At 39.9% G+C, this 15,789-nt stretch overlaps 1 protein-coding gene across 4 annotated transcripts in view; it reads right to left on the bottom strand.

Moving 5' to 3' along the window:
- PTCH1 (patched 1) overlaps nucleotides 1-15,789 on the bottom strand; it is a 71,634-nt gene that overhangs the window by 16,385 nt on the left and 39,460 nt on the right. For all 4 annotated transcript variants that reach the window (XM_054282368.1, XM_054282349.1, XM_054282358.1 and 1 more), the window contains 4 exons: nucleotides 8,485-8,603; nucleotides 6,166-6,565; nucleotides 5,360-5,669; nucleotides 4-146 (listed from right to left, as the gene is read on the bottom strand). In XM_054282368.1, coding sequence (XP_054138343.1) covers nucleotides 4-146; nucleotides 5,360-5,669; nucleotides 6,166-6,565; nucleotides 8,485-8,603 — 972 coding nt within the window. The remainder of the gene's footprint in view (nucleotides 1-3; nucleotides 147-5,359; nucleotides 5,670-6,165; nucleotides 6,566-8,484; nucleotides 8,604-15,789) is intronic.

The following is a 15,789-nucleotide window of genomic DNA, read 5'->3' as shown; positions in this document are numbered from 1 at the left end:
TACCTGGCTGATGTCAATAGGCTTTGCATGGTTGCCTGTTTGTACCAAGAGTTTGTAAGCCAAAACAGCATCGTCAGAACCATTTTTGTAGCTGTTGTAAGTGATCTTCCCGGTTTCCCAGTCACTGTCAAATGCATCCTGAAGTCCTGAGGAGTTAGGAGAGACAAGGGGAAGACAGAATAAGCAGGTGAATAATCACTATTATAAACAAGTTTCAAAAGGAGAAAGAATAATGATGCTTTTTCATAACCGAATCAGGATGAAAATTATTGACCTGGTGCCTCCTAAATTTGGGGCTCCACACTCTCAGTGTGTGGGAAGTGTCAGTTGCATGTCCAATATTTTGCCCAAAGAAAGGCAGGGGAAGCAAGAAAATGCAAGAGAGAAGCCCCAGGAGTCTCCAGGTTGTGCAGACCAGCAAAGTTATGGTAGTAAGCTGAAAATGCCTTGTGAACTGGCAAAAATGTCTTCCCCTTAAGGGAAATTGAATATCTTCTCCAAGCCTTCCACTTGGAGAAGTGTATGGGAAAATGTTAATCTTGTCTAGAACAGAGATGGGTTGAGCTCAGCCCTCATCCGGCTTCACCATCTTACAACCAGAGGCATAAGTCTGTTACCTAGAAGGGAAACCTTCTCCTTACTCGCCTGCCTCACCAAAGCCCTGGCTGAGTGCACGGAACCACAGAGGAGGACACACACCACTCTCGTTACTGTTTTGAGCTACTGCAGAGCACTGGGGCAATAGCTTCTACACTATAACCAGAAATTCCACTACAAGCAGGGAGAAAAACACACTCAAACTTTCAACTTCAAACAGCAACTCAGCTGCTCCTCAAGCACAGCGTGAGTGAACACGATTTTGTCAATTTGTTCCATCTGTTCAACTTGTGCAACTAATACAAGTCATGGGATCTGCTGCCAGCATATGTAAAGATCACAGCCAACACCTATTCACTCTCAACTGTTATTTTCCTCCTTGCCACCCTTCAAGGGGGAGGGAATACCTCACAGCAGAAATTTGGATCAGATTTAGCACAGGAAGCCACATCCCAGTACAAGGAGGCTCTGTGCAAGCAGATGACAAACCGCATGTCCAGGGAAGGGAAGAAAAAGGCCGGGGGAGTGGCGGTGGAGGGAATCATCGACCCACCTCACAGCTGGGCTGAGGAGCTGTAATGAAAACCATCGCTGCAGGCTGGATAGGTTAGCTACAGCTGTACTGAGATAAGAGCACTGGAAAAGAAAATGCACCCAGCTGACACTGTCTTGAGGACACAGTACCCATTCCCATTGACAAACTCATCCTCTCTTCCTTAGAAAACTGCCTCCCATGCTGTCTCACTAAACCATGTCAAATCACGTGAAGCCAACAGGCTGAGAACCAAATTATGAAAGAAGCCTGCCAGATCTCTGCATGCAGTCCTCTAGCACTGTTCTGGGAGGATGACAATTTGCCATCAGGTTTGCTGACATCACCAAAGGACTTTGAGGTTCCCTTTCAAAAAAGCACTGTTTTCTGGCACTGCAGACAGGGGAAACATTGGTAAGAGTATACAAAAATACCAATCCAGCCCTTCTGTCCCATGACCAGTTCCATATCAGTTTCTAACAAAGTGGCCAGGTGAGAGTATTTGGGCTATTATATCAGTGAAAAGAAACACAATGACTTTGGAAAGTGAAGAGGATGCAGTCAAAAAAGCACATGGAAAAGAAGGAGATGACCTAAGAACAGTGTAACTTCCATTAGAAGTGTCTCCCTTCCACAGAAGGAGCACACAAACTGCTATGATGCACAACATCTCAGGGCAGAGCTTTCACATAAACATCCTACCCCTGTCAGAGGTTCCACAGACACAATAATAAATAAACTCATTGGCATCTGACATACCAGTTTGAGGTTGCAAAAAAGGGCATGTACTTGGAAACATTACTGCAGTGGGTGAAAACTCTCTTACGTCTCCACCACATCCCCCCTGCTCCCCTGTTCTCAAAAGTTTGGCTATCCTTCAAACCCTGCTCCCTTTTGCACTTTTACTCTTCAGCTAGCTTAAACACTATGTTTCAGATAATTTTATAACTTACCTTGCTGAAACTGAAAGTCTACAGAAAGAATCTTAAGAAACCATTGGCAATCATACTTAATTTCTGAAGAATTTCAAACTTGCAAGAAGTAAAATTTGCCATTTCACTTTGAAATTTGTAGTAGACTTTGCTGCCTTCAAAGCAAACATGTTCATAACAATTATTTTAGTAGATATTTAATCTATCATAAATGGGATAAACTATACATTTTTGGGCAGAAAGATGAAAGTATCTTGCTCACATCTTTCTGCAGAAAAGTTATAGAAATTAAAGGAATTTTTAAAACTTTATATGTGGGATTTTTTCACATAAGCAGTCACTTTTGCTTAGTGCTTCAGAAGAAAGTGACAATATAGAAAATTAGGTGACAGTGTGGGTGAGGAAGGAGTTCCTACTGGCTCATGTGAGCAGCTGCCACCTTGAAACACCAGATAAGATTTCCCTTTGCAAAAACAAGCCTAATTAGAAGCCATCAGGGAATCCAAGCTACCTCATTTACATTTGGTCACTAACAAAAGCAATGTTAACATTTACAGCTTAAATGAATGATTAGTGTGAACTTTTCTTCTATTTCATTTTCAGTAACAAAAAATACAGTAACATAATACTAGAAAGCAAAATAAGAGGGATCTCTGAAAAGAGAAGTGCATGAGGCAGAAGGCACACTCCACTGCTACTAGATGAGGAAGAATGCACAGCTAAACCAAGGGTGCCTTGTTGGTGAAAAATGGTTGTTCACATGTTGTTGCATCCTTCATTCTGCTGGACAAATGTGTGCATGTCAGAAGGCCATCTTGAGCCATTAACCTCTGGCACTGGATTCACAGTCAAGTCAGCAGGAATTAGCCATGCAGGTCAAAGCCGTTCCTGCTTCGATTATCCAGCCCTTACAACACATAAAACTATGCCAGTAGAACTGCTCTCCCTCACAGAATCCAGCCTAAACCTATACGTTGTTTGCAAATTCTCTCTTCATCTTCCCTTGACTCTTTTGGCATCAGCCACAGCTGGTAACAATCAGGTGTTATCAGGTGTTATTCTGCCTGTTAGTCTGCACCTTTCAATAATTCCCCAACTATGACAAACATGGCAGCTTTTAGTCCAACAGTCTAGCTCCCCCCTGTAACATCAATTCCCTGTACCACTTGAAAATATTATCTCTTTCTATTGATACATCTCAACATCCTCCTTTACAGCCCTGTGAATGAAGTATCACACCCTGCGCCTGCAACTTTACAAAGCAGCAGGGTTGCATTAATTGTGACCTCCTCAGAAAAGGTAGGGAGGACAGGTAAGGATACAGACCTAAACGCTAAATTCTAAAGCTGTGTGTGATCAAAAGACTGATCCATGGCCTGTCACAAGACTGGCATGTCACATGGACCACAGCAAGTCACTACAGCTCCCTGGAGTCACCCTGAATACTCTACTGTAACATTTTATCTCCATGCAGCTCCTCAGTATGCCCCGGGTACCAGGAATACACACAGCTGCTCTAGTGGAAGAAAAGCAGAGGACAAATAAGGATAGGCTGGCTAATGTGGACTGGAGGGGACAAGTAACTATGTGCTGAGCTAAGTACAGAGTAGGAACACCGCTATGAGAAGAGCATGTCTGCAAAGAACACACATGAGCACGGACATACAGTGTGAGGGGACATGCAGGCCCTTGGCCACACAAACAATCCGTAGTGCAAGAGGGACACAAAGGATTGCAAAGAGAACAGGGAGGCACCCAAAGTGAAAGAGGTTTGGGAAAGTATGTGGTGCGCCTGACAGAGGGGCACTGGGAACGAGAGTACTCCTGGGAGTAGCACCAAGTGGGCCAGCCTCCAGCATTTCACTTTGAGCAGCCTGCAAGGGAGCAGATCCAAGGGCACCTCCTTCTGATTTTATCGTTGGCAGACTGTGCTGAGGTTGAGCACTAATAAAGCTTCCTGAACACAATCTCAGATTTCCATCTCCCTCATGGGGGAGGGGGAAAAAGAGAAAATCAGGACACCAGATACACTTTTTCCTACTGTTTTGGAACAGCAGCAAAAATAACCACAAAAGAAACAAAGTAAACAGGAAAGCTTTAAGAGAATTTGAAAAAGCATGTAGAAGGACTGCTTAGAATTCTAGCAAGTATAGTAAGGTTCCAATCCAGCAAACATCTAGCTACGCTGAATTTTCTTCCTGCCAGTAATGCCATCCTTTACAGCTCAATATGCTTATGCGAGAAAAATATTTTAAATAAAGCTTCCAGTAAGTAGACTGCAATGAATGGATCCAATGTATTTAAAAAACATTAAAAACCCCCAAAGTTAATAGCTGAAATACTGCTTTGCATTATTTAGGAATGTATTAACACATGGGAAACCTCATTTTGTGTAGATTTGTCACTTACATGCGTCTGCTTTCCTAATATTGTTCAACATATTTTCAGAGGGAATAAAATACATCAGATACTGACAGTTACTTATATGTTCTCTAAGAATCACAGGCTGCAGTGGTCATCTGTACACAATTAATTTTAAAATTCACAGAAATTTACAGTCTCACCAGGTCGGCACAATTTTTTTTTTTTTGCAAACACTTCCTACAAATTCTCCCAATAAAAAGATATAGATAGGATCAAAGCAATCCTGGGCAGGGTATGTTGGCTGTTAAAGTATCTTCAATATTCAATTACTTGGTTTCAATATAATTATTATCATAGTACCTGAAAGGCCATGCCTTCTCTTGTTTTTTCCCACCCTGTTACACTTCAGCACAGAAAAGCAGCACCACAGAAAGGGTGAGTGTAGCTGATTAGAAACCTGGACTATGCAGTAAGTTCCTAGCCCAATAAAACACACAAGCCACACTGAGTTTTCTTCATGCCAGCAGTAGCCAACAAGATCACTCAAGAGCTGAAAGTTAAGTCTGTGTCAGAATACATCACCAGATAGGGATTTTTCATTCACTGATCTGAAAACACTCACCAAATATTTATTTACCCAAGACACAGGGCCATATTCGGCCATAATGCATAACGCCTCATCAATTGCTTACACATGACTGGCATGGATATAATCCCTTAAAGCTTCATAACTGTCTTAGTAGGGAGTAAACTTAAACACAAAGAAAATAACTGACAAAGAGTGGGCCCACACATGGGTTCAAAGCAGCACCTAGGCATTCTCCCTACTGCTCAGAGCCTTTAACTGTGTGACTGAATTACAGCAATACCACTATGAACAACTGCTCTTTCTGAGCAAAACAAACTAGGAAAAGTTTCTGTAACGCTCTCTTACCTTGCAGCCAGTCTCGAAAGTAGTGCAACCACATTTTGGGGAGCTGCCTATCCTCTTCCAACAAAACATATGCCACGTTGCTGAAACTTCTGTGAAGTTCATAAAGTAACTGCTGGACATTTGGATAGTCTGCTTTCTGTGTCACAATATACATGTTGTAGAATGAAAAGTACTTGAACTGTGCAGCAATAAAGTCGTATTCCCGTGTTTCCCGTGGTACAATGTCTGTGAGATCTAGTCCATCTCTTACCCGGGTAGTTCCATAAAGGCTGAGCCCAAGTAAACCCAGAAAAAGAAAAATAACCACAATCTGCAACAGAGAACAGAGATGTATTTGGTTTTAGGCTTCCAAAGGAACTAATAATTCATAATGTCATATTACAGAGCCAAATTCAAAATTAACATCCATCAGTACTTTCAAGCTTTTATTTTTCTGGTGTTTTTTCATGCATGTACATACTACAAGACTAAAGTCATTTGTTCTTCCTTGAAGGGGCTCTGCATCATGGATGAGAAATTTCTATTGTAGTACAGTTTGAAAGTGACATTAATTTCACTGTTCACAAGCTTATGTTACTCAAAGTCAGCAGCACCTTCACTTCTAATGTATATTTTAAATATGTGTCCATAGCACTTGCAAGATAAAACTTATAAAATAAGAAACCAGCTGTAAATTATTAAAAACTGTTATTTCACAAGAGCTGTATTTATTCCTTATATTTAAAACCATTGCTAGGATATTTTTTTAAAACCGGGCAAGGCAGAAATCTAATTTTGAAACCCAGGTAAATAGTTCCCCCGATTACCTTAGCTTTTGGTTTTAGGAGGAATGGAGCATAATGCTTTTCTGCAAAAGATGAGAGTGTCCACTTTGTACAGGGTTGCTCAAGGCAATGTATACTGGAGTCTGAGAATTGGGAAAGCAAATCCCTCGTCGAGCTTGTGCTTTCTGGGCTCTGGCAGCTCAGGTTATCTTGTGTCACTGTCACTGGCTGCACAGATATTTCTGAGCGGGGCTCTGCTGTGGTGTAGTACACCTGCGTGTGAGGATCATATTCTGTGCGCAGCTGCACTGTGGACTGCATTGTAATCTGGGTTTCATGTGCAAAACTGTGGCTGCTGTACGGGGGTGGAGGACTGTAGCAGGTATTGTCATTTTCTGCATACGCTTGAGGCTCAACCTGAATCACTCTAGTGACACACGGGCTGTAAGAGAAGAAAAAGCCATCTGATCGCATTGAGACAGATCCTTATTTTAATCGGGCTAGATAGGATAACATGCTTTCATCTGAGATTCTTTTCTACTTCTACCGGACAGTTTACACTAATTACGTGTACCAACCACTTAGATATTAATTGTATTCTGTGCATTTAGGAAACATCTCTTAGCTATGGTTCATAGTGTAAGCTCCTGAGAATACGTGCTAATTTCTTGTCCTTCAGGAAGAAGGAAACAGCATCTGTCTGAAGACATTGACATGTATACATATCACTCCAATAATTACACATGCTCATCAGGTAGTTGTACAGTCTGAATGCACACTAAGTCTGTGAGTCTGCATCTCTGTACCCACACTGAGAATTAAGATATTTAGATGAAGAGGGAAATGCATGACATAGCTAGTTCTTGTGTTTAGAAGAAATGAAGTAACTGTTAAATGATATTTGAGCATTCTGGATAAGATCTCAGACTTTTGGGAGGCAGGTTGAAATGATTTGCCATATACTGAATGAATATTTTATAAATCAGGAAAACGTTAAAGTATTAATGAAAGGATTAATTTCTAGGAAGGATGGCCATATGAAGAGACAAAACCACAGAAGTAATTGAAGTATTCCCTTTATTTTAGTCTATGCAAGACCCTAGCAGTTACCTAGTTTATATTAAAAAAATATAATTATCAGAGACAAGCCTATTCCTGTACATGAGAAATGACAAATGGACAATACTAAACAGTATCAAATATTTTTCATCAAGTGCACAAATCCTACAAAAATTAGAGGAATTCAGAATGTTGCCTACCTAATCAAAGCAAGCTCTCACTAACTGCATTTCTTCAGATGCAAAGGTGCTGAATTCTGATCCACATTTGGTGCAGCTTTGGAGTGTCCTGAATTCCTGAGAATCAGGGCTCCAATACCCTAATACATTCAGCTGTTCTCTGGAACTATGACTGAATAAGAAATAGCTTGGGATCCACTCTCTGTTTTAACCATTATCTCAGAGACAAATTTAGTAAAATGTTTTCTTCCTCTGACATTAAACTATTGGGTCCTGGATGCATGTAAAGGGTTAAAATGTCCCAATGAAGATTCTCTACACCTTGGTTATGACAGTATGAGTACATGTGTAGAAGTGTAGCTCATCCTCTTCATTGCAGTCAAAAGCAAAAACTAAGGTAGAAAAGATGTTTGGTTTCCAAGCAGTGGCTCCAGCGACGACAGCAGACTCCTAACCCCCATTATAGGCTCAGAGTTGGCTGTGTATCAGGTGAGAGTATGTTTGTACGTGCTTTAGAATGGCAGTATTACCATTCTGTATTACTACTGCAGCCACAAAGGACACTCTATCAAGCATTATCCTGTAATGGTAGTGAATATTCCTTATAGTGCTATGAAAAACTCCCCTAAGGGGAAGTAATTTCACAGTTTATTTATTTAAGTTTAAAGGCATAAATGCATAAAATTTAACATATCATGATTTACTGTAAGTCAGGCTTCTCAGTATCCTGAGTTATGTACACCTTTCCAAGATTAGCTAGTACTGGCACCGGACACCTTGCGGTAAGTCAAAACCTTCTAAAATACTTCAAGATATTCCTAAATAGAGGGTCTTTCATCTGCTTTCAGAAAGTTGTTCTCCAACAGTCAAAATGAACATATATAGAAATGAAGGGCAAAGTGTGGGGGAAAGGGGGTATGGGGGAAGAGAGGGAGACAGATGTACTTCAGCTTTTCCCTTCAGGCAGGTAAAAAACAAGGTAGCAAATGTAAGCCAGTCACTAGCAATGAAATGGTAACAAAAACATGCTGATCCCACTTTAGTGAAGAACTCCCACACTTGACAAGAAATGGATGCACTGATTGGTGACCACAGAGAGGACAAAGCTGCTGCTAACTCTCACCTTGTAAAACAGCAAAATATGTCCAGTCTCCTGTCCTCCCGACGGTAAAGGTCCATGCTCAGGATAGCAGGAAAAATCAGCAGAACCATAGCAAAATTGAACACCACCACAACAGCTGCCTAGAGACAATCACAGGATAAGTAACGCTGCTAAACTTCATCTAGGGCATCAGCTTTACAAAGCATAAAAATCCCTTTCAATTCTCATCCCTATTTACCATTGCAATCCATCTGATGCTTTCAAGCTTTTGCCTGAGCAAACTGAGAGATTATATTTTCCCATTTCATTATGGAAGGACAATTGTGATGAATTAATTTAATACTCAACCTCGTATTATTATAACACACCTGTGCCTGGATATGTGGTGATTATTTTTAAAGGGGAAAAACAGCCTGTTGACTCAATAATCATATTTTTACATAAAACTCTGACATATTTAGAGTCTCAAAGCAAAATAAAATGGAAGATAACCTGAAACTAGAACTGAAGGTCTTACATTTATGGGATCTGAAGCAATTTAAGTATCACAATAATATTAAAGCATGTTATTAAATCAGAGAATTAGATCTCAGTAAATTTTAAAAAACTATCACCTTAGTGAAATACTGTGCACTTGATAGTCTTACTTAAAAGTTTAGCCAAGAAAGAGCAATATTTTGAGTTTATCAGGGATTAGTTTTTAAGTATAATCAAAACTAAATCAACACCACACAGCAAATATATGTATTAATATGTCTGTGTTTAACAGAGCTTGATTTATAAGCCAGTCTACCAAAATGAGTCTTAAATTGGAACAAGAATACTTGATTTAATTTGTAAAGCAAGTATCACATAATGAAAAAAACAACCTCCCCGCCCACCCCCTTTCAAACCATACTCCAAACCCTTTCCCACACAGAGATTCCCAGAGAATTTCCATAAACATATGTGGCGCAGCATCTATCATTATTATTGATAGCATTTATTTGTAATGCAGAATTGTTAGGAGCCCTACCCATCACAAAGGGAAAGCTGGGCACTGGGAACTGGAAGAGGGTTGTAAGAGTAGGAGAAACACTGGGAAAAAAAAATTTCAGCCACCAACCAATGAAAAGAAAAAACCCTTTGAAAGCCTTATGTTTTACCTATTTGGTAAGCAGCAATCGCAATGCTAGCCCAGTTTCATATATATAGATAGACCAGCTATCTATATATAAACTGTCAAGTTCCTCCACCTGTGACTTCTGAAATAATGGCTACTTGGGTTAATACATTCTTAAAGAGCAGCAAAAGCTGGGCTACAAAAATGACCCAATATAAATGTGATGTCCTTTTTCCCAAAAGAAATATATGGTTTCTTTTGATCTTGAGGGATCAGACCTCAAAACTGGCAGTACAAACAAATTTATCTGCAAAAATCAAAGTAATAACACTTTGAATGATTTTTACAGTTTTGAAATAGTCAGAATATAATAAAAAGCTTAGATATTGTTTTTACTGTTCTTAAAATGACAGAATTGACTAGTTATGTAAATATTTTCTAGTAATTTCAATCATAAATATAGTGCGTACAAAAGCTGGTTTTATTGCTGTTTCTTTTTCCTGACCTCCAGCCTGCTTGAACTAAGATTTTAGTACTGCTGGTTGTCTGCAGACATGGCTACTAAAACAAAATTTACCTGGTACTTGAAGCCAAATTAGTATTTAGTCATCTTTGCAAGAAAAGAGCCAATGATTATTTAATGATTTATAAATATTCACACAGAAAGGTATGCAAGGTCATAGCCAAGACTTTAAAACTTTAAAATCACTAAAGACTTTAAGTGACTTGCTTTTGATCTGTTCTAGAATTAATTCAATCTGTCAGAAAAACAAATGGCTGCTGTTGAAAGAAAGGTGTTTGTTGGACCTCGTTCTTACAATTGCTTTCTTTGCTGGTGCTAAACCAAAAAGAGGTTGAATCACCCATATAAAATGAATAATTAGTTGTGCCTAACTAAGATCTTGTATCAAGGATCAGCTAAGATTTACTGAGATTTGGAAAAAATAGCTGAGGTCTGAGTCAATAATTCTTACTCCTCTCAGCATGGCTGAAAAACTAACAGAAGTCCTCTGTTTCTGCTCTATAAACTGCAAATACTTCATGCCATATCAGTTCCCTTTCTAGACCTCAACATCCTTGAATCACCAATATTATTGAATCTGAAAAGTAATACTTAACTGTGTGGTAGAGATGCCATTAAGGATAGGTATATTGACATTTGATTTTTTTTAGGAAGCATCAAAACTAATCCAACAACACACAGTAAATCTGACTACTTACATCTCTTTTTAGAACAACTAGATTTTCCACTGTGCCATCCTAGTGCTGATGTACTAACTGCCCTGCAAGTAAGATATTTCAAAACAATCTCTGTTCTGATTTTAATTTTAATAGATTCCTAGTGCTTAATGTTGCACTACCTATATATTGCACGCTCGATCTCACCCACCTTAACTCAGTGTTACAAGGATTAGCTGTTCTCAGCTTTCACAACTGAGTTCTTGTACAAATTCTAATACATTGTCCCATCAAAGAAACCCCACCCTCTGACTTGATAAGGAGAGGAAAGGATGAATTACTGAAGAGTGATTCAGTCCCTGCCCTGATGCATCTACCACTGCTGCCCTCCCAATGCCATTCATACACACAGTGCTGCAGAATAGGGAAGTACAAGCACTGAGGTCCTGACAGCAGCCACAATCTGTAAAGACAACAAGGAACTGTGGCAGCTGAGCTTCCTAAGTACAGACAGCGCCCAGGCTGAAAGCATGCTTAGGATTTCTAAGAACAGGGCATCTTCTCTCGCACCTTTGGAGACCAAATGTGATAGAAAAAGGCCTCAGACCTTTTCCTTGGGAAATCAGTGAAAGTAAGATTAGCCTAGGAAGAATAAAATGGGACCTACTCAAGGGTGTAAAATGAAGGCATTCAGTGAAATGAGATCAGAGAGCAGTAAAAAAATTCCATTAATCATGCAAAAATTATGTTGGTCACTTCCTGAGAAACATGCTACAGATTTTGTATCTTTTCATAATGCACAGCTTAAAAATATTATTGCTGCTGCAACTGTTAACGGAGACAGAAGAATGGCAGTCTGTGCTGGAGGCAGCAAGGGAGCAGGGAGCCAAGCTGGTAGGTATGTGCTGGGGCCCCGCTGAAGTATGTGCTGCTATGTGCCATTCCTGGCAGCCCACCCAAGGAGACCGGGTGTGCTGTATAGCCAGAGGTGATGAACAGATGAGGAGGTCTGTCAGGAAAACTTCCACCCTACTGCTCTCTATCTGCAACTCCCTCCTGATATGGTACAGGCTCAGATCCTCGTCCCCTGCCCCCTTTTCCCTTAGGCTTTAATTCTGCTTGTTAAATTCTCATGTCAGGGGCAGGGAAAGGTAAATGGTGTGGATAAAGGTGGGGGATGAACCACTTCAGCAGAGTAAGATAATGGAAAGAGCTTAAAAGCATATTTTCTTTCCCTCCAGAAACCCACCACTGCCACCTGGTAATGGACTTCTGCATTTAGGAAAAAAACTTGTCATTCTTGTGGTGAGGGAAAAAGTTATTTCTAACACTCCTTGGGAAAAGTTCCACCTCTGCTTATTAGTGGATCCACACCACTCCTCTGCTGTTGGGGAAAGCAGTTTCTGATGTAAGACAGAAGAGGTTGATAAATTTTTTTACCTTATCTTTCCTGGGCAGAGTTTACTGTGTGACAGTCTCTGAATAATCTGTCTTAGGAAATAATACAGCCCAGAGGTAGTTAGACTCCACCATGACTTCCTTCACTTATACTCAAAACAAAAGGCTGTTCTTAAGACATTCCTATTGCAAGCTTCAAAACTTTCAGTGGATTTCTCCAATAACCTCTTCCTTCACCACCATTTTAAGAAACAAAACACGTCTGAAATTCAGGAGCTACTACTTTAGTGTCTTGAGCACTCTTAGAGATGATTCTTATGACTGAGTATTTAGGTCATATTCAGTGATCTCAAAGCCCTAAAACTGCTTAAAAAGGGGGCCAATAAGATTAACAAATTAAAAAAAAAATAGAACAGGGAAAGAACTAAAACAGTCCCTACTTGTGCATGTAATTAACTTCAAAGATCTCACTTTCAAAAGAACTAAATTCCACTTTTTAAGTTTTGCAAAGAGCTAACCCTAGCAGACTCTTAAGACCCCATCAGACTTGCAGTGTTCAAGCTCCATAAAGTAAATAACCAGCTCAGAGGTATCAATGAACTGCTTTATCTGGCAGAATATGACAGAAGCTAAGACAGAAGAAGGCACTGATGTGCAAAACATGAGTTTCTAACTAGTTTATCTTACAGATGCAGGAAATTATTTATTCTCCCTCAACAGCCAGGTTATTTTACCAATACTGGGCCTCAAAATCATGCAAAGGTTGACAATTACCTTGTAATGTCTTAAGAAAAGTGAATGAAGAGCAAAACAAGGTCAAGAGCAATCCTTCTTTTTCAAGCCCCTCTGTTAAAAATTCATTATCTAGATGAGAAGGTGGAAGTATCTGTGAAAAGTAAATGCAGCAGTATTTTATTGCTTTTTAAGTCTTGCTAGGAAACCATCAAAGACAGCAAGGACTTCTTGTTTAAACAAGTCTGAGTAAGAGGGAGAGAGAAGAAGGAGACTGTAAATAAAGAAATCCATACAAAAATACAGACCACCCACCAAAATTGCCATGATTCCCTGATTCCAAGTACTGAGATCAAAGCATCACCTGATTTTGATTTTACCTTGTGAAGCTAGGCAAAGCAACTAATAGATGTTCCTTCCTAACAACAAAGGATTTCATTTTAGTGGCTGCTAACTTATAAGTGTATCAGTCATATATGCAGCTCTGCATATATCAATGAATATAAATTGCCCACTGCTCCTCCTTTGCACGTTTCACCTCTTATATACAGGGCTACTGTATTCTAGCAAAGAGAAATTACCAAGTGAGAAAAGTTTGGGTAATTCAAACCCTAATTTCTGGACACTCATGTGGGTTCCTACACATAAATTCCGTATTAATCACTGCCTTATAAAAGACGACGATGTTTTTATTCTGAATAATATCAACATGTTCATACAATAATACAGCATGTTGAAATCTCACTGGAAGCTTTTTGTTTGTCATTTTGCTATGCAGACTTTATTTTAAACTTTCAGTGACTGAGTCTGTAGCATGGCAATAGGCAAAAATAAATTACTTTAGGACAGGTATATGTAAGTTAGCTGATTATACTACCAATTACAGACTACAGCTGTTGTCTCCACATATGTTCCAAAGACAACCTGTCACATTCTGACTTTGATGAGTGAAAACATGTAAAAAAATGAGCAAAATTTGATCAGATAAGAGAGAATTAATATTGGTGGATCACACTCAACAACTCAGCAATGGGATTACAACAAAATGGCCGATTTGTGTTGAATATTTCTTTATGAAATGTATTTAGGCTGATGCAACTTCTTTAGAGCAGGTACTACAGTCTGATGACCTCCAGGATCCTGTTAGCTGCTGAAGGTACCTGTCAAATATTTGAAACTGGGACACAGACTTAAGAGACATAAATAACTTCTTCGAGTGGAAGAAGTGATATACTACCAAAAGTATTTCATGTATAAAGTTTAGTCTTTACTATGCAAATGTCATGAGGATTAACAAAGCCAAGTGCATGGTCCTGTGTCGGGGGATGGGTAGATATAAGTCCAATTGTGTCAGAAACCCACGTCTTAAAAAAGGAACCCACTAGGCCGCGGCAAAATGTCCAGTATGGACAACATTGTAAACAGACCAGTGAAGAGATTTTTGATTTTATTTCCAGCACATCAGTCTCATAATACAAAAAGGAGACATGAAAGCTCACTGATCCACCCCAAAAAATGTCTCTCCCAGGAGGGCTCATACAGCAATACATAAAATCATCTCAATCTAGAGTTCAGCCAATCACACACAGAAAACACATATTGACAAGCATTCTATCCAATCCCACAAAGTATACGTAATCGTAGCTAAAACAAAGACTGGTTCATAAGAGACAATGAACAGAGCTCTATTCATGCTAACCTTCTAAAGATATACATTAAATAACCTTGTTGCCATCCTAAAACCAATTCTACAGAGATCTATTGTTATTTGTCATGTCTACTGCTTGGGAAACTTTTCTGCTTGCATGGGAAACTTTTCTGCTTGCATTTGCAACGCTAACAAAACTTCAGTCTGAGGCCTATACTTTTTTAACCATTTCCTAAAAACCCTCTAACCTTATGGATTCCAACAGTCCTGCACCTGCACTTGTATTATGGTATCAGGTCAGGCTGGGGATGAACAGATGCAGAGCAGCCCTGCCCAGAAGGGCTTGGGCGTGCTGGTGGGTGAGAGGCTGGACATGACCCAGCCATGGGCACTCCCGGCCCAGAGAGCCAAACGTGTCTTGGGCTGCATCCAGAGCAGCGTGGGCAGCAGGGGAGGGAGGGGATTCTGCCCCTCTGCTCTGCTCTGCTCTGCTCTGGGGAGAGCCCACCTGGAACCTGCATCCAGCTCTGGGCTCCCAGCACAGGACATGGGAGCACAGCACAGCACAGGAAGGACATGGACCTGTTGGAGTGAGTCCAGAGAAGAGTCACAAAGGTGATTTGAGGGACTGAACACCTCTCATGTGATAAAAGGCTGAGAGAATTTGGATTACTCAGCGTGAAGAAGAGAAATTTCTGAAGAGACCTTACAGAAGCCTCCCAGTACCTAAAGGGGGGCTACAAGGAGGTTGGAGAAGGGCTTTTCACAAGGGCATGTAGGGACAAAACAAGAGGAATGACTTTAAACTGAAAGACGGTAAATTTCAATTAGATATAAGAAAGAAGTGTTTTTTAAAAATTTGGGTAGGAAAACACTGGAACAAGTTGCCCAGAGAAATCTAATTAAAGATGTCTCTGCTCAGGGTGTAGGGGACAGGGTTGGGCTAGATGACCTTCAAAAGGTGTGTTGCAACTCAAGCTATTCTGTGATTCTATAAAATAAAACATATGATCATATGATCTGTAAGAAGAGACATCTAGGTTTTGGCAAATCAGCAGAGCTAGACACTGCTTACTATTCAAGGCTAAACATCTAGGTTTAGTTGCCACAGGCATCTGCTAAATGATAAAGAAAACCAATGAGGCCTGTACATTCTCTATTATTCTCTATCAAATTGCCTATTGAGAAGGAAACGTAAACAAATTATTAATGCTTCAGGTTTTAGCTTTTGTATTTTTCATATTCTGTATTATTAGTAACATAACTG

This window comes from Melozone crissalis, unplaced genomic scaffold (genome assembly GCF_028551555.1).
Source record: "Melozone crissalis strain CALT ecotype California unplaced genomic scaffold, PUWL_Pcris_2 ptg000005l_1, whole genome shotgun sequence".
NCBI classification, from domain to species: Eukaryota; Metazoa; Chordata; class Aves; order Passeriformes; family Passerellidae; genus Melozone; species Melozone crissalis.
This window is presented reverse-complemented; position numbering and strand designations above follow the sequence as displayed.